The sequence below is a fragment of the Pistacia vera genome, unplaced genomic scaffold (assembly GCF_008641045.1).
Source record: "Pistacia vera cultivar Batoury unplaced genomic scaffold, PisVer_v2 Contig549, whole genome shotgun sequence".
Lineage (NCBI taxonomy): Eukaryota > Viridiplantae > Streptophyta > Magnoliopsida > Sapindales > Anacardiaceae > Pistacia > Pistacia vera.
This window is the reverse complement of record NW_022196389.1, coordinates 1,022,944-1,041,910: the sequence shown is the minus strand read 5'-3', so window position 1 is coordinate 1,041,910 and position 18,967 is coordinate 1,022,944. Positions and strand designations below refer to the sequence as shown.

The 18,967-nt window shown below is 35.7% G+C and overlaps 3 protein-coding genes across 3 annotated transcripts; 1 reads left to right on the top strand and 2 right to left on the bottom strand.

Moving 5' to 3' along the window:
• Positions 1–1,509: 1,509 nt before the first annotated feature.
• On the bottom strand, positions 1,510–3,077 carry LOC116107839 (codeine O-demethylase-like). The gene is made up of 4 exons (XM_031394124.1): positions 2,750–3,077; positions 2,369–2,616; positions 1,911–2,232; positions 1,510–1,837 (listed from the first exon to the last, which is right to left on the bottom strand). The coding sequence occupies exons 1-4, from the start codon at positions 2,999–3,001 to the stop codon at positions 1,601–1,603; spliced, it is 1,059 nt and encodes a 352-aa protein (XP_031249984.1). The 5' UTR covers positions 3,002–3,077; the 3' UTR covers positions 1,510–1,600.
• A 3,381-nt stretch (positions 3,078–6,458) lies between these two features.
• On the top strand, positions 6,459–7,001 carry LOC116107869 (arogenate dehydrogenase 2, chloroplastic-like). The gene has a single exon (XM_031394147.1). It carries the CDS (start codon positions 6,459–6,461, stop codon positions 6,999–7,001), a length of 543 nt encoding a protein of 180 aa, XP_031250007.1.
• A 5,526-nt stretch (positions 7,002–12,527) lies between these two features.
• Positions 12,528–18,477, bottom strand: LOC116107867 (codeine O-demethylase-like). Its single transcript, XM_031394146.1, has 4 exons — positions 18,204–18,477; positions 13,396–13,645; positions 12,930–13,249; positions 12,528–12,856 (listed from the first exon to the last, which is right to left on the bottom strand). The coding sequence occupies exons 1-4, from the start codon at positions 18,345–18,347 to the stop codon at positions 12,620–12,622; spliced, it is 951 nt and encodes a 316-aa protein (XP_031250006.1). The 5' UTR covers positions 18,348–18,477; the 3' UTR covers positions 12,528–12,619.
• Positions 18,478–18,967: the final 490 nt, after the last annotated feature.

Below are 18,967 nucleotides of genomic sequence, written 5' to 3'. Positions count from 1 at the left end.
GTAAAGGGAAAAGAACTAGAATCATCTTCCTGTTGGTTTGCCTATTCTACACATACTAATATCAGAAGCCATTCGATGCTTTCTTTTCAGATCGGCAAGAATTCATTGCTTTGCTTTGCCGCAATTTTACCTTCAAATCAGTTTCCCTCACTTTAGCTAACCTGGAAGTCTTTTTGAGAATGTTCCTCGTAATGGCCTGTAGCTGAACTTTCAAGAATAGCCAAGTATGTTAAGTATCGTCATAGAATGATAAACTTCATCTTGAAAGAATGAAAGGTAAATCCTTTTCTTGGATTTTATTTTTTTCCTCTAGGATTCAGCTTACACAATTCTTATGAATTTGCTGTCAAAGTCATCTAAGCAATTGTCGAACTTCCTAGGATAGAGTACATGTCTGTGGTGTGGAGTGGTCTTTATTTGAGGTTTAGGGAGCCTTTATTTGTATTATGCTTGAGGAAAGTGGAGCATCTATCAGTAAAAAACTAATACTGATAGGCTAATTTTACATTGCTATCCTCTGAGAAACCCAGTTCATTTTTGCTGAGTGGCAGATCTATTAGGACGATTGGGGAGTAAGATTATTGTTTTATTGCATTTCCAATTTCAAGACCTTGGTGTAAAGTTAGCGATGTAGAACAAGGGGCAAGAATCACTACCTTTGTGCAAATTGTCTTGCATGCTGAAAAATGAGTGTTATGAATATGGAGGTTACTGAGGAGGATGTGCGGGAAGAAAAATGAGGATACTGTTAATCATTTGTTGGAAGTTGTGGTTAGGCAATGAGCTAATTGAGATTAGCGAAAAATGGGCGTTTTGGTTAAAATAAATTGCAGAGACGAGGAACAAGACTGTGCCTTTAATTTGGCCTTCATAGTTAATACCAAATCATAAAATTTATTGCAGTGTACTAGATGCACTTAGAAAACGTATAACAAAGTTTGATCTTTTGAGAGAAAGTTGAATGTTAATTTTTAGAGCAATACATAATTATACCAGTGAAGGATCATCCTTAAAAAGGATGCAAAGGAGAGATTTCACTGAGATAAGTGTTGTGACATCTAAATTAAGCATCTTCCTATGTGTTGGAGTTGGCGATCACTTCAACAATAAGGGGTGAAGCAGACGCATACAGGTCCCACTGCCAGGCTAGGGCTCTGCTCCCCGGTGAGTGGGCAGGGGGCAATGCCTTCGACCCATAAGCAGTTTGGGTTTATACCATGAATAGCTGCCGTAGGATTTTTCTAAGGAATAAAACTCATATAGGGTTTGGTTTAGGAATAAGAATCCTAGTAGTATTAGGTTTCTTTTAATAAACCTAGTATATAAAGACGTTATTCTCTTGTATAAGTGTGTGAGAGCAATTTATTAGCAAATGCATTCATTGTAACGAGAGAGGTTTAGGGTACATTTATTGTAAATATTAACTCTGTTGGACGTAGTCCAGTTTTGGGTAAATCAGGATAAATCACACGTGTTCGTTCTCTTTACTGTTGGTTAAGTGTGTGTGATTGTTTGTTTTCTTTGATATCAAATACGCTCTATTTCTTTCACTATGCAGCTATCAATTTGCACAAAACACACAGAACAGTACAGTATAATATCACACTTTGGCAACATGAAGTGCTCTCTGTCCTTTCTGGTAGTATCCCCAGTGTATATCAGGGTATCCTTTCACCTTCTTGAATAATCTTGGTGTTTCTTCATTGATAAATCTGTCTTCTGGTCCAATCTCTTTGTTTACTTCAGGTGAATAGAAAACAGCGACGGAAATCCTCTCCTTTTCTTTGCTAGTCACCACCCTATGCACTGGGCTCTTGAATATCCCGTTAGTCATTATCTGCAAGTCATTGGCTTGGTAATTTATGAAACTGCAACTTTAGATTATGAAACAAGTTAACAGAAATATATACCTCCATTTGATCGCCCATAAGGACTAGGAGAGCTTCAGAGATTTTAGGTACTGTAAACCACTGCTCATCTTTGAGTACTTGAAGACCTTCTGCATCCATCAGTATAATGGTGTAGCCAGATCCATCTGAATGTGGTTTTAAGCCTAGAACAAGATCAGGTCTTTGGCAACGCGAGTAGTAGTTAAACCTTGCTTGGTGCTGTGCTCGTTCGCCAAACTGTGTCAAGAAGCAATTTTCTTCTATGTTTAATGACTTAGCCATGGCTTTGGAAGTAAGGTCTGTTACCTTTTTCATCTTTATAGAGTATTCTTCTAATATACCTCTGCGCATACGTAATTTGTAATGGTTCATACATGACAAAAATAGCAAAATTTGGATGAGCAAAAATTTCAGAAATTTTCTAATGTCATCTTGATATTTGTATTTAGCAACCTGAGACATGGGGAGCATGAAAGCACCTGAAAGATTCTGGTTTTTCTGGCCATAATTTAGGATTTCTTTGATCTTCTGGGTATACTTCGAGGAAGAGCCTGTCAGACCAATCCAAGAATTGACCTTCTTCAGGTACAGGGTCAGCTCCATAGCCTTCGAAATCTTCAACTCCTTTCGCTTGCTTCTTCTTCTCTTCCATGGGCAGTTCGAAGTATTCCCTTGAAACTTTGCGAAATTTATCTAGAAATGTACTGGAAATCCCATGACCTACTGCCTGAAAATGCATAAAAAAATTACAAGAACTTATAGGTTATTGTATCATAGAACAAGCATAATATGTAATTAGACTTAGCCTTATAACCCAGGAAAAACTAGTTTACTTCTTCATTAAGTTAAGAATTTGGAACCTGAAAGCAACCCCATGAGCAAAGTGCTGATTTCAGCTTCTGCAGTTCTTCCTGTTGCCCCATACCAGGAGTCGATGACGCGCAAAGACTAAGGTCAATTATGGGAATCATAGAAAACGGAGCAGCAACCTCATGAACTGCATCACCATCTCTACAAACATATTTTGGCGGTGGTTCTTCGCCTTTCAAGACCATTTCCTGGACACGCTTAGATAGCAAAACCTCAGCGGGGAGAATTGAAGCTTCAGCCATGATGTTAGCAGAATCACATGAGTTTTGAGTTCTGAGAACTTGGTGATGAAATTTGATAACACTATCAGATGACTAGTACAAGGAAAAAGATGACTGCATTACTGCACTCTCTACATTAGGACAAAACTGAGCCAACAGCGTAAGGAATCTTTCATATGCAATTATAGATATTTGTGTGGTCTATTCATGTCACCTTTCAGAAGCTGACATTGCAGTAATCACATTATTCAGTAATGGGTTTTGGTGGTTGATGTTGTTGTTACACTGTTGGATTGTGTCTGAGTTTTGTACCCATCAATGTATGCAGCCCAAAGCCTAAACAGAAGTCCAATTGCAGCTCAACTTAGCCAGGCTGAGTAAATTAATTAATTCTACACCAGAATGGTGATCTCTAGAATCTAGCTACGGAATCAGGATTTCTGTTGGGAGGTTACTTTGAAGAATTATAAGATTATTTAAAAAAACAAAACAAAAAAACAATAGTATAGGAACATGAGTTTAGGCTTACAAGATTGAACAAGATTACACGTACAAACTCTCTTACAAATTGACATGTAGAGGTGGGAACTTGGGTTCAGACCCAAAAAACCAATTCTCATCAAGAGTGGTCCTATAAGGTCTGGTCCCAAAACAAGACCAAGCCCATGGAGGAAGGCTTGGGTCCAGGTTTGGTCCCTCCTCCATGACTTACCTAGACCGGTTCCCCTCGCCCAATTTTGTTTAAACCCTTGGTAAATATCTAAAACCTTTCTATTTTATTTGAAATAGACAATTAATATAGGGATTAAAATAAATAAAACAAAAATTCAAAATTTTCTAAGCCTATAGGATCGGTCCCAACCAAAATGGACCTAGTCCCAATGCATGTGAACCCATATAGCACTGACATAATATTAAGTAATGTGAGTCCTATGTCACGTGGCATTGACATGACATGCCACATTAGTTTATACAGTATTTAGGCTTGATAGGTTTGAATTTGATGAGTTTGGTTTAAATTAGAGTTACGTCGCGAAACTTAGAAATAAGATAAGATTATTTAGATAATTTATCGAAATGAGAACAAAAAGAAGCATTTTTGGTGTGAATGGGTTAGTATTTTTTTTTTTTTTTTTCTTTCTCTCCAAATTACAAGAAATTATAAATTAAAGAGTTCATCTTAAGGAGAAATCTCTTTTTGTCTTAACTTTCAATCCATTCCAACATTCCAATTTCATAAATTTAAACACTAGAAAATCATTAGAGATGGAGACATTTCCAAATAAAAAATGTTAAGAGTTGACTTCTAATTTAGGAAATTTTTGGTTTGATGTAATCTTAATTGCTCATTAAGCAGAAACTTGCATAGCTCATTGGCTTATAATTATTTCGTTAAATCTCTTTTTTATTATTATTTTTTTATAGAATATTCGAAAAAACAAAACACATAATTTTAAATGTATTATCGTGCATTTCAAGATAGCAGACATAGTCAATTTATTATAAATTGTTATATAATACAGACCACACAAGTCTTTATTATAATATTATCAATAATTGGGATAAGCAGGTTCAGGCTTGGGCCCGTTTCGGACCAGGGCCCGTTTGGGACTGGTCCGAAACGGGCCCAGTCGCTCATGGGTCCCAGACCCATAGCAATTCTAGGACCCGGACCAGTCCTAGGCCTAAAAAATTTCTTTTTCCCCCCTCTGATTTTTTTTTTTTTATATTTTAGGGTGAAACGAAATTTTGTAGGGGGTTTTTAGTATTTTCAGAGGTAAAATTTATAAATATTTTAGAGCCCGGAGATTTTTTTTTTTTAAATAAATTTTGTAATATTTCCTTTTAACTCCTATAATTTATGTTTATTTCAAAATTTATAGAGGGTTTTATGTAATTATATAAGGGACTAAAATGAAAAAAAATGAAAAAATGTAAAAAAATTTGGGACCAGGGGAGGGCCGAGTGGAGGGACCAGGCCTTTCTCCTTAGGCTTGGTCCCGTTTTGGGACCAGGTCTCCTAGGACCTGGGTTTTAAGCTGGGTTTTTGGACCCAATCCTAAATGCGCACCTCTAATTGGGAATTTGGGATGATATATATCTTGTTTGCTGCTACCTTGGAGTAGATTAATTGATCAATAGAAGATCAGTGATATTAACAAAGTCATTATCGTCCACTTTTATACCAAAGACAAATCAAGGTTTACTTACCGATCTAACCACGCTAACCATTACCACATTTCTTAGCTTTGTATTTATATCTAGGGTTAATGACATTAATTCACTTCGAGTACCATAAAGGCATAAAATAACAATTTTTTTTTTTTTTTTTTTTTTGTTGGAGGCGATTGTTTGGGGTTTATATTCCATTATTGAGTTAATGTCATCTTATATTACTTAGATTATTATGTTTAGTTGTTAAGTAATATAAGATTTCAGTAATCTTTTAAAACCAATAGTAATTATTATTGGTTATATATGAGGTAATCTAAATACCACAATTTTCTAGGTATTTTAATTTTTAAGATTACTTGGTAATCTTATTTTTGTTACAATTTTACCCTTAACTATTAAAATATTAGACAATAATGCCCTTTTGAAATTAATTACATGAACCTGTCATTACAATGTTACCTCTAATTAATTAAGTTTTTAGACAGTAGTGCCCTTATATACCTGCCAACCACCACCATCGGTCGCTGGCCACCATTACGACCGTCGTCGACTAATGTTGCCAGAAAGACGCATGATCAACTGGATCTAATTGGTCGTACTAATCGGTCATACTCTGATTTGGCCATAGATCTGGTTGAAAATGGCTAGATCTATTTTGGTTGGAAACGACCAGATTTGTGGCCATGGATCTGGCCAGAATAGACCTGGCCATTAACGGTCACATTCATGTCACACAACGCTGGAATAGATTTAGCCGCTAACGGCCATAATAGATCTAGCCATTTTCGACCATTGATTTGGCTAGAAACGACAGATCAGTGCATGACCAACTAGACTCGACTGGTTGTGTGCCTTTCCGACGATTGCATTTTAACGGCTTGCTAATTTGCTTAGTACTGTCTGACCAGATAGTGAGGGGTTCTGTAATTTTATAGTAAGTTGACTAAGGGGAGACAAGACATTTTGCATTGTAAGTTGTAACTAATTTTTATTATCAAAATTGAAACACACGGGAACTTATACCATGTAATAACAAAACTAGCGGGTGTTAAAATGATTAGGCTAAACTTATGGACGTTATGGAAATAATGTAAATTGTTATGAGGTTTAAAAAATGACAGAAATTTAAGTGTTGTTAAATTTTAAGGAATTAAAATAAACTGAATATAATTTTTGGACGGGAAAGTGGTGTTTTGAAACTTTTTGGGTGGGCAAAGTCACAAAGGCAAACCTTGCGCAGGAAAAGTCGTATATGCTAATATTGATATGATTTGCCATATTGGTATTTGATGCACATCTAACTATGAATCTTTTCTTGAAGTATTTGCTAGAAGAGTTTGACATCTTGTGTACACATCCGATGTTTGGTCCAGAGAGTGGAAAAGATTCGTGGGTTGGTCTTCCTTTTGTGTATGACAAAGTTAGAATTGGAGATGACGAGGAAAGATTGAGTCGAGTCGAGAGGTTTCTTGACATTTTTGCTAAAGAAGGTCGCAGAATGGTGAAGATGAGTTGTATTGAACATGATAAGTACGCTGCAGGGTCAAAGTTTGTGACACATACAATGGGGAGAGTGTTGGAGAGGTTTGGAGTTGAGTCATCGCCAGTTAACACAAAAGTGTATGAGGCATTGTTGAATTTGGTGAAGAATACGAAAGGAGATGTCCTTGATTTGTATTATGGGTTGTTTATGTATAACCAGAATTTGTTGGAGCAATTGGAGAGGTTGGATATGGCCTTTGAGTCTATTAAGAAGGATTTGTTTGGGCGGCTGCTTCAGGTTTATAGAAAGCAGTTGTTTCTGAATTGTAAGGAAGAGGATGGATTTTTGTCGACAATGAAGTAGCTTCGCGGTGGTGATGATGTGGTGGAACCTTCTGATGAGAAGAGTAAAAGACTGGAAGGATCTTAAACAGGAAGGAGAATTTTACAAACTACTGATTTTATATGATTTTTTATTTTTTTTTCTTTTAATTTTGTTAGGTAGTGTAGTTGTCTTAGCTAGTTATTATAAGTGATCAGACCAGAATGTATGGATAATGCATCATAAGAGGAAATTTTCAATGACTTGCTTTCTGAATTGCATGATTTCTTTTAGGTTTCAATTAGTTGTCGTTTGGTTTATTTAGTGCCTTTGAATTTGGTTTCTCTTAGCCGTTCAATTTGTAGTTTTTTTTTTTTTTTTTTGGTTCCTTTTTGGGTACCTGATTTTGGAGAAGAGCTGATCGAATGGAAATAAAGGATGGAGAGGTTGTGTTCCATTAAACAGTTTCGGAGATGAGCTTTGGTAGAATGGAAATAGGGGATGGAAAGTGATAGGAACCCACTCTAATAACTCAACAATTTGGGCTAGGCTATGGGTCTTTTATGGGCTTGGATAGAACTCTCATTGGAAAACCGGCTTGCCAAGGGAGGGTGCCCAAGCCTTTATAACCCACATGCCTACCCTTTTCCCTTTCAATGTGGGATCCTAACATTCCCTTACGCTTCGAGACCCAACGCCCTCGTTGGTCTTCTTTCCTAAGAGTGCCTGCCCTCATCGGCCTTTACTGCCCTCCCTTTGGGTCTTACTTTGCTTAGAAGCCTGTCAGCAACTCTTCTTCTTGACCCCTTAGGGGGCCCACTGAGCCCTACTGCGTGGGCTCCATGTCGGCCTCTTTACCCTTTGGATGACTTCGCGGATCCCCTTTCCTTGGGGTAGTAGCCCGGGCTCAAGGTCAGCCTACCATGCGTGCGCAAGATCATGCTCTTATACCAATTGATACGAACCCACTCCAATAACTCAACAATTTGAGTTGGATCATGGGTCTTTCATGGGCTTATATAGAACTCTTATTGGAAAACTGACTTGCCAAGGGAGGGTGCCCAAGCCTTTATAACCTACATGCCCACAATTTTCCCTTTCAATGTGGGATCCTAATAGAGAGGCTAAAATAAACATTATGTGGGAGTTTTGTTCTCCTCTTGCATCAACTTAGTTGATCAATATGCCACTTTGTATATAATGAGACCTGATTGATGGCGGTCCAATATTATTAGTCTCTCTCTTAATGGTAAGAAATGAAGATCAGAACCAGGTGTTTGAATTGTAGAATTCCTAATCTCTTTACTCTATCACATATGTCAAAGTCGTTCATTGTTAATGTCTTCTTGGCTGATAGAATTTAATGTAAAGGGAAAAGAACTAGAATCATCTTCCTGTTGGTTTGCCTATTCTACATATACTAATATCAGAAGTCATTTGATGCTTTCTTTTCAGATCGGCAAGAATTCATTGCTTTGCTTGCCGTAATTTTACCTTCAAATCAGTTTCCCTCACTTTAGCTATCCTGGAAGTCTTTTGAGAATGTTCCTCGTAATGGCCTGTAGCTAAACTTTCAAGCAAGTATGTTAAGTATTGTCATAGAATGATAAACTTCATCTTGAAAGAATGAAAGGTAAATCCTTTTCTTGGATTTTATTTTTTTTCCTCTAGGATTTAACTTACACAATTCTTATGAATTTGCTGTGAAAGTCATCTAAGCAATTGTTGAACTTCCTAGGATAGAGGACATGTCTGTGGTGTGGAGTGGTCTTTATTTGAGGTTTATGGAGCCTTTATTTGTATCATGCTCGAGGAAAGTGGAGCATCTATCAGTAAAAAACTAATACTGATAGGCTGGCTAATTTTACATTGCTATCCTCTGAGAAACCCAGTTCATTTTTGCTGAGTGGCAAATCTATTAGGACGATTGGGGGGTACTTGAATAAGATGGCTGCTATAAGATTATTGTTTTATTGCATTTCCAATTTCAAGACCTTGGTGTAAAGTTAGTGATGTAGAACAAGGGGCAAGGAAATCACTACCTTTGTGCAAATTGTCTTGCATGCTGAAAAATGAGTGTTATGAATATGGAGGTTACTGAGGAGGATGTGCGGGAAGAAAAACGAGGATACTGTTAATCATTTGTTGGAAGTTGTGGTTAGGCAATGAGCTAATTGAGATTAGCGAAAAATAGGCGTTTTGGTTAAAATAAGTTGTAGAGACGAGGAACAAGACTGTGCCTTTAATTTGGCCTTCATAGTTAATACAAAATCATATAATTTATTGCAGTGTACTAAATGCACTTAGAAAACGTATAACAAAGTTTGATCTTTTGAGAGAAAGTTTGAATGTTAATTTTTAGAGCAATACATAATTATACCAGTGAAGGATCATCCTTAAAAAGGATGCAAAGGAGAGATTTCACTAAGATAAGTGTTGGAGTTGGTTACTACTTCAACAATAAGGGGCGAAGCAGACGCATACAAGTCCCGCTGCCAAGCGGGGACTCTGTAATACCCAAGATGTCAAAAGTATGTTCCCAACTCAAAATAGTCGTTTAGATGTTAATTTTATGTTAAAAACCATAAAATCTAACAAAGTGCAAAATAATCAATTCATTTGGAACGGTATGAATCAATATCCATAAAAGGGTATTAGGGGCAAAATAGTCATTTTGCCTATGGATAAGCGTTGCAAAAGTTAAGGATGAGTAGACTCTCAAATCTTCCATGAAACAAGCTTTCCCTCTTTAAGTTTTAAAGGAGTATTACATAATTTTTCAAGAAGAACAAGATAGGAGCTTTGGATCTTCAAATTGAAAGATTTAAGGTAAGGATTAAAAACCCTAGTTTTGATGTGATTTGAAGATTTGAGGTAGATGTTGAGGTATAAAGTTATATATGTAGGATTAAGGTGTTAAGAAGATAAAGACAAAGGATTTGGTGGGGGAATTCTTTAAAGTGTAAGGAAGAACGTCCCATGACTTTAAGAATTATGCTAGGGTTTGTAGATTTTAATGAAACCTTAAATTAAGGCTTTAAGGCATAGAATTAGTTGATGGCACATGTAGTTTGTCACGCCCGAGGATCCACACAAGAATGTCTCTCGGTGCCCACACAGGTACGTGACTCACAAAGTACTGTCCCCCCCCCTTAAGGGATTTCTTTCGCCTCCCCCACCACTCGAACCCAAGACCAAGGGGCTATAGTCAATTGGGAAGCATGGTGAGTACCATCAGGCCAGCTGTGTGGGCACCGAGAGACATTCCTGTGTGGATCCTCGGGCGTGACATAGTTGAACTCATTAATGTTATTTATTGCCTTGAATTCATTATACATGAAGTTATTGCCATATATGTTTTATGAGTTGTTATGTTTAATCGAAGAAAATGAAGTATTGATGTTGATTGTGGTAAAACTTGTAGTATTGGAGGCCACATGGTATTGGATGGTTGCTATTAGAAGTATTGATGCGTTGTTTGCATTAACTTACAATGTTATAATAATAATGGATAATCATGGGAATGAGGTTTTACCATTCCTTTAAGATGTTAAAGACTATTAAGAGGAGGTTTAATTGATCCATAAGTTGACATATTTGTTAATTGTCAATAGAAGTTGATAATGGCATGGTTTAATATGAAAAATTCGGATTTGGCAATTTTAGGGGTTATGTTAAACATGCTTTAGTTTTTCAACCATAACTTGACATATAAAAATCGAAATGAGATGATTCTTAAAGAATTAGAAAGATAAGACATAGCCCTATAACTTTTATGTTTATGCCAAGAGCCAATTCATTTGAGAAATGGATGGAAAATGACCTGCAGGATAAACTTTTGGTTATTAAAGTTTAAGATTTAACATGATCAATTCTTATGATTATGAATTGATTATTAATGTATTGTTGTAATTAAACCATGAACTAATGTTTACCTATTAGTTAGATAATCTTTGAAAGATATACATGGTCATGGATGCGAATGCATGATTAATGTTATGAAATGGCATGAAGATGCAATGTAATATATGTTTCAAGGTGATGAATGTGAGCAAGAGGTAATGTAAATGGATTGATAATCCATAGATGAATCAAAAGTATTAAGCTCACTTCAATATGTATTTACATGCCATAAAATGTTAGAGATGCATATAGATAGGATGGAAAACGCATAAGCATATCCTCGTATACCGGTTGAGGAAAGATGAATATATGTTTTAGATGCTAAATAACGCGTAAGCACGCCTCTCAATGATATGAGCTTTAGATGAATTTGAGGATAGATGAGAGGGAAGATGAATATATGCTTTAGATGCTAATTAATGCGTAAGCATATCCTCATATTCTGGCTGAAGGAAAGAAGAATATATGTTTTAGATGCTAAATAACGCGTAAGCATGCCTCCCGATGATATGAGCTCTAGATGAATTTGAGGCTAGACAGTATGAAGTGCTTAAGACGCTAAGAAAAGTTTGATCGGCTAGACGTTAAATGATTCATATGCATTTAGTTGTATTACATGAGTTATGATGTTATTTACATCATGAGATGATTTGTACTCATGTTAGATGATATTTAGATGTTATGTCATGACATGTGATGTCTGTGCATTATATTTACATACTCATTTGTATGTGTATACTTGATGTTTTATATGACAATGGGGAAGATGATGAAAAGTATATGAGTTAGTAAAGAAAAGGAACCATACTTGGATGCAAAAGAGGCGTGGTATGTGAATGAATGTGTTTGAATGAATGTCAAATAACACACTTGGTATTAAATGGATCATTCCTTATTGAGCGATTAACGCTCGCCCTTTCATGGTTGAATTTATAGGTAATCCTGAAGCGAAGGATGCTGGAGACAGCAAGGCTATGCGTGAGGGGAGATAATTTATTGTCATCCTGACGTTTTATCTTGATGTAAATAATGTAAATGACAAATGTTTTTGAAACACTTTTTTAAAGCTTCTACCATCTGAATGAAAATGACATTAATATGTTTTGATTGATTGATGCCCAAATGAATTCAAGTTTTTATTTTTGAAGGTACAAATTTTGATCTGCAGTACATCTTATAGTAATGTTTTGGACATTATTATTATCCTTGCAGATGTTTTCTAAATACAACTCATTCCCTAGACATGAATTCTCTGGATTCTCATTAAGGGATATTCAGAAGGTACCTAATTGGGGAGGGGTTTTACAGGCTCTGCTCCCTGGTGAGTGGGTAGGGGGCAATGCCTCCGACCCATAAGCGGTTTGGGTTTATACCATGAATAGCTGCTATAGGATTTTTCTAAGGAATAAAACTCATATAGGGTTTGGTTTAGGAATAGGAATCCTAGTAGTATTAGATTTCTCTTAATAAACCTAGTATATAAAGACGTTATTCTCTTGTATGAGTGTGTGAGAGCAATTTATTAGCAAATACATTCATTGTAACAAGAGAGGTTTAGGGTACATTCATTGTAAATATTGACCATGTTAGACGTAGTCCAGTCTTGGGCAAACCAGGATAAATCGTGCGTGTTCGTTCTCTTTAGTGTTGGTTATTTGTGTGTGATTGTTTGTTTTCTTTGATATCAAATACGCTCTATTTCTTTCACTATGCAGCTATCAATTTGCACAAAACACACAGAACAGTACAGTATAATATCACACTTTGGCAACATGAAGTGCTCTCTGTCCTTTCTGGTAGTATCCCCAGTGTATATCAGCGTACCCTTTCACCTTCTTGAATAATCTTGGTGTTTCTTCATTGATTAATCCATCTTCCGGTCCAATATCTTTGTTTACTTCAGGTGAACAGAAAATAGCGACGGAAATCCTCTCCTTTTCTTTGCTAGTCACCACCCTATGCACTGGGCTCTTGAATATCCCGTTAGTCATTATCTGCAAGTCATTCGCTTGGTAATAAATGAAACTGCAACTTTAGATTATGAAACAAGTTAACAGAAATATAGACCTCCATTTGATCGCCCATGAGGACTAGGAGAGCTTCAGAGATTTTAGGTACTGTAAACCACTGCTCATCTTTGAGTACTTGAAGACCTTCTGCATCCATCGGTATAATGGTGTAGCCAGATCCATCTGAATGTGGTTTTAAGCCTAGAACAAGATCAGGTCTTTGGCAACGCGAGTAGTAGTTAAACCTTGCTTTGTACTGTGCTCGTTCGCCAAACTGTGTCAAGAAGCAATTTTCTTCTATGTTTAATGACTTAGCCATGGCTTTGGAAGTAAGCTCTGTTACCTTTTTCATCTTTATAGAGTATTTTTCTAATATACCTCTGCGCATTTGTAATTTGTAATGGTTCATACGTGACAAAAATAGCAAAACAATCAAGAATTTGGATGAGCAAAAATTTCAGAAATTTTCTGATGTCATCTTGATATTTGTATTTAGCAACCTCAGACATGGGGAGCATGAAAGCAACTGAAAGATTCTGGGTTTTCCGGCCATAATTTAGGATTTCTTTGATCTTCTGGGTATACTTCGAGGAAGAGCCTATCAGACCAATCCAAGAATTGGCCTTCTTCAGGTACAGGGTCAGCTCCATAGCCTTCGAAATCTTCAACTCCTTTCGCTTGCTTCTTCTTCTCTTCCATGGGCTGTTCGAAGTATTCCCTTGAAACTTCGCGAAATTTATCTAGGAATGTACTAGAAATCCCATGACATACTGCCTGAAAATGCATAAAAAAAAAAATGTATCATAGAACAAGCATAATATGTAATTAGACTTAGCCTTATAACCCAGGAAAAACTAGTTTACTTCTTCATTAAGTCAAGAATTTTGAACCTGAAAGCAACCCCATGAGCAAAGTGCTGATTTGAAACTGTTTTTAGAATTTAGTTTTGATGGATAGCATTGTTTCCAAATTTTGCAAGCAATTGGGGTCAAAATAGAGATTACAATGTTATAAGAAGTAAATTCATAACAGAAGCTCTTTACTGAGATACGTGTATGTGCAACTGTCTAATCTCTTGATATGTGCTGATCATATATGTTAATGTATAGTGCACGTTGTGGATAAGGTAATGTAGAACATTACAATAGTATTATAAAGTGTTAAGGACATCAAGTCAACTCCTTTGAGCTTCACTATAATTATAGAAATTCACTTAAGATTTTTGAAATAATAAAATTTCCCTCGTTATTAATAAACTATTAGTCCGCTAGAACATATATCTATAAAATTAATAAATATTTATGAAATTGCATTGATTCTATTATTTTAACCTTTATAATTTAACAGTAGAGATTTTTACTATTTTATAAATTTGATTATTTTTATTATATTAAACCTTTCAAGGCTCTCAATATAACTTTATTGTATAATACAAAACTAATAATTATATTAAACTATACGTACTATTATTTTAGTAATATAGATATTTCAGCAATATAATTAGTATAATAATCTTATTAACATGATAACGAAACATTATTCATGTAACTTTTAAAAAGTAAAAAATAATATCCCTTGAATTTTTAATATATCACATTCGATTATGTGAAATATCGATTTTGGTATATTTAATAGAAAACCACCTCAAACCAAAAAACACCTGAATATGGATTTACATTTTTAACCTTCCATTTTCGAAATCATAAAGGTGGTTTGAGTAGGAAAGATCAATACTTGACATATGTTTGTAATTTTGAAAACCTTAAAGGTTGTTTGTGAAATTTGTCAAAACATTTCTCTTTGATGCATTTGCCTTTTGCAATGACCTTACTTCGGAAAAAACGACCCACAAAAACACTCTTCAATTCATGCATGGCTCTGAGATTCAGATCCCCATTTCGTTCGTCTTCAATCTCTCAAAACCCATCTTCGAAAGTTAATGTTTTATTTTTGTTAGCTCACTTACACAACCTCACATCTTCAAGCTCCAAAAATGAAGTTTCGTATTCTTTCAAAAAACCCCTTGAACGATCCTCACTTGCTAAATTCCTCGAAGAAAATTGTCGATCAGGTAGCTTTACTCTGAATGAAGCATTGTACTTTTTTTATTACATGATTAATATGAAACCCCTTTCTCCAATTTCATCATTCACTACTTTGTTTAGTGCACTAGCTAAGAAGAAGCATTATCATGAAGTGATTTCGCTATATAAGCTGTTGAATTCAACTGGGTTGTCTCCTGATTTAAGATCTTTGAATGTTTTGATGAATTGCTTGTGTAATATTGAAAGGGTTTTGGATAGTTTTGCGGTTTTTGGGGGGATTTTGAAGAAGGGTTTTAGCCCAAATGCCGTGACTTTTAATTGTTTGATTAAAGGTCTGTGTGTAGAGAGAAAGATTATGGAATCAATGGAATTGTTTAAGCAAATGGTTGCTGTTGGTTGTAGGGCTAATGTGATCACTTGCAACACTTTGATTGGTGGATTGTGTAAAACAGAGAAAATAAGTGTTGCCATTAAGTTGCTTGAAGAGATGGTTAATGGGAATAAAGAATCTGGTGTTATTTGTGGGCCAGATGTTGTTACTTATAGTATTATAACTGATGGTCTTTGTAAGGCTGGATTGGTTGAGAAGGCTAGACAACTATTGTTGGAACATATGATTCAGAGAGGTGTGGTTCCTACCATTTATACTTTCACCATTTTGATAAACGGTTATTGCTTGGCAGACAGAATTGGTGATGCAAGGGAGTTGTTTGATTCTATAACTAGAAAGGGGTATAGGCCTGATGTTGTTTGCTACACTACTTTAATCAATTGGTATTGCAAGAATAAAGAAGTCAATGAAGCTCTTAGTCTTTATCGAGAGATGATTTCAGAAGGAATTAAGCCTGATGTGATTACATATAACACCTTGTTAACTGGGTTTTTTCTTATAGCTAAGGTGAAAGATGCACAGAATTTAGTTGGTGAGATGCGACTTAACAATGTTTTACTTGAATCCTACACATATAACATTTTCATTGATGGACTTTGCAAGAATGGATGTGTTTTGGAAGCATTGGAAATGTTTAATACTCTAGTAATTAATTAGTTTGCAGTTAGCATTGAAGGTTTGAGTTCCCTCATTGACGGATTATGTAAAACAGGGAGATTCGAAATTGCTTAGGACCTATTTAGGAAGTTTTGTCTTCATGGAAACCTGGTGCTAGATGTTGTAACATATAACATTTTGATCAATGGGCTGTGTAAAAATGGACAACTAGAAATGGCACATGAGTTGTTGTCATATATGGAGGAAAAAGGTTGTGCTCCAAATGTAGTCACATTTACTACTCTTATGTTTGGTTTCCTCAAGAATAATGAGATACCAAAAGTTGTTGAAATCCTTCATAAGATGGTGGAGAGAAATGTGAAGCCGACTGAATGTACAATGTCCTTAGTCATGCAGTTACTAATGAAGGCCGAAAATTATAGTGAATGTTTGAACGAGCTTCCTCAATTTCTGGTCCAAAAGCGAAATTGAAGTTTACGTGATAAAACTTTAGTGAGTATTAAACTTTTTTTCGGAGTAGAATCCTGCAAAAGTTCATCTAGCTGCCCAAACGCTCTATATTGGTTACGGTAAGCAGAAGGTTCAGTAAACACTTTTATCTGTTCAAATTTGATAGGGATGGTGATGGGGATTATTGAGAATGATAGCTTTCCTGATTAGACATACGATACGTGATCTGTCTCTGTTGTAAGTACATATATTGGAGGTGGCAGCATTGCAGGTTGCGTTTGGATTTGCACATGTAGTAGATCTTAAGGGTTTGAGGATTATTTTTGGTGTAAATTTCAGTTAGCAAAAGTTGTATATGAGGAATTGTGGAATGGTTCTTACTTCAACTATGACAATAATGGTAGCTGCTCAAGTTCATCTGTTCAAGCTAATCAGTTTACTGGACAATGGTATGTTGCAACTGATTAACTTCATTCATTGATATTCTCAATCATCCAGGCCTGATATATCTTGATTTATTTATAGTGTTTCACATGTTTCTGTTTCTTAATATATATTCTTTTTTAGTTCAGATCTGATAAGACTAGAACTTACCAGGTGTGTCTCTAATGTAGTTATGCACGAGCATGTGCTCCTTCAGCGATAGTTGATGAAGACAAAGCAAAAAGAGCATTTAGAGAAGTTTTTTCCCTAGAATATCTTAAAGAATATGGATGCACAATAGGGGCCGGTCAATGGGATCTACCTGTTGGAACAGTTAAAATGACAACATTGCAGTCAAGAAAAATATGGTCTGGTGTTATATTTGCAGTTGCTTTAACGATGATCGTGGGGATTTGGTCGATATGGGATTTCAAATTGCCATTGAAATCTATGAAGCAGCATGGTCTGAAAATGCACTCGTGTAAGAACCCCTAAGTTTATTTAAAGCTGTTATCTTATAGCTTAGTTAATAGGCTGTTAACTAATGTATGTGTTTTTGTTTTTTAGATCTAAATCTATCTCAAATCTGTATAGATTTCATTTCATCATCTGTTTTGTCAGTTCATTTATTTTTTTTGGTGGATGTACTGTTTAACCATTTTCTAGTAGATTCTTGATGCTGTGAATTGTTGAACAAAACTCCAGTAGTTATAATGTCTAGTAGATAATATTAGGTGATGGACGGGGAGAAGAATATCATAGATAGATAATATAAGATTCTATATAGGGTGATAGAGAGAAATTAATAGGTTAAGAGGAGAAATCAAGAAAGGGATACCAAGGACTCAAATACTCGATCCTAAAATGTAGAAGATAAGGACTAAATACCCATTTGCATCCTTCCTTTACATCCTGCATCATCAGGTTACTGCCTTTAGGACAAATTTCTGCCGACTACAATTGGAAACTTTACATTCTGCATAATTTACACTGAAAAATATCTGCTCAAGAACTATTTGTTCCTGATAATTGACTGACTTATTGCTGTTTTCTGCGTAGTTATTCTTTCTAAACCCCTGAAGCTTGGACCACCATTGATTGTTTTAGAGCGCTAAATTACATGCATTCGTTGGCCATATGGGCAATGGACTCTTACAAGGCCAAAACCTTGTAGGAGTGGGATGAAACCAACAATAAATGAAGAATGTCTGTATAGATATCATGCAGGATTCTGCAAAGTGGCTCACCTTCTAAAGGTATCGGATGAGAAAACACTTAAAGGTTTTTTACAGTCACTCTTGTATTACACTTGCAAGAAGATGTTTCCATAATTGATTGGTTCTTGTGACTTATTACTGTCATGCAATTTTATGTACAGTTGGTGAGTTGTATTTTAAAAGAAAACATTTGAAATGCTTATGTAAATTATCATGACTGCATCACCATCTCTACAAACATATTTTGGCGGTGGTTCTTCGCCTTTCAAGACCATTTCCTGGACATGCTTAGATCGCAAAACCTCAGCGGGGAGAATTGAAGCTTCAGCCATGATGTTGGCAGAATCACAAGAGTTTTGAGTTCTGAGAACTTGGTGACGAAATTTGATAACACTATCAGATGACTAGTACAAGGAAAAAGATGGCTGCATTATTGCACTCTCTACATTAGGACAAAACTGAGCCAACAGCGTAAGGAATCTTTCATATCCAATTATAGAAATTTGTGTGGTCTATTCATGTCACCTTTCAGAAGCTGACATTGCAGCACTCGCATTATTCAGTAATGGGTTTTGGTGGTTGATGTTGTTGTTACACCGTTGGATTGTGTCTGAGTTTTATAACCCATCAATATATGCAGCCCAAAGCCTAAACAGAAGTCCAATTACGGCTCAACTTTGCCAGGCTGAGTAAATTAATTAATTCTACACCAGAATGATGGGCTCCGTTTGGTTGCCAATTGAGAATACTACTTTTAGTATTCCCAAAAAAGTTAAACAGTAAAATACCCAAAAACTTTGATTTTTGGGAATACTACTCCCAATATTATTCAACTTTTTTTAAACTCCTTAAATTTTATAATTTAATTAAATACCTCTAGAATCTAGCTTCGGAATCAGGATTTCTATTGGGAGGTTACTTTGCTTTGAAGAATAGTAAGATTATTAAAAGA

Excerpts from the sequence above, each read along its gene's own strand:
- LOC116107867 (XM_031394146.1), bottom strand. The coding sequence starts at position 18,347 with ATGGCTGAAGCTTCAATTCTCCCCGCTGAGGTTTTGCGATCTAAGCAT. Across the intron at positions 13,646-18,203 it reads TTTACATAAGCATTTCAAAT|GCAGTATGTCATGGGATTTC; the intron begins GTTTTCTTTTAA and ends ATGCATTTTCAG. Across the intron at positions 13,250-13,395 it reads AAACCCAGAATCTTTCAGTT|GTATATTAGAAAAATACTCT; the intron begins GCTTTCATGCTC and ends AAATGCGCAGAG.
- LOC116107839 (XM_031394124.1), bottom strand. The coding sequence starts at position 3,001 with ATGGCTGAAGCTTCAATTCTCCCCGCTGAGGTTTTGCTATCTAAGCGT. Across the intron at positions 2,617-2,749 it reads GCTCATGGGGTTGCTTTCAG|GCAGTAGGTCATGGGATTTC; the intron begins GTTCCAAATTCT and ends ATGCATTTTCAG. Across the intron at positions 1,838-1,910 it reads TTATGGGCGATCAAATGGAG|ATAATGACTAACGGGATATT; the intron begins GTATATATTTCT and ends AATGACTTGCAG.
- LOC116107869 (XM_031394147.1), top strand. The coding sequence starts at position 6,459 with ATGAATCTTTTCTTGAAGTATTTGCTAGAAGAGTTTGACATCTTGTGT.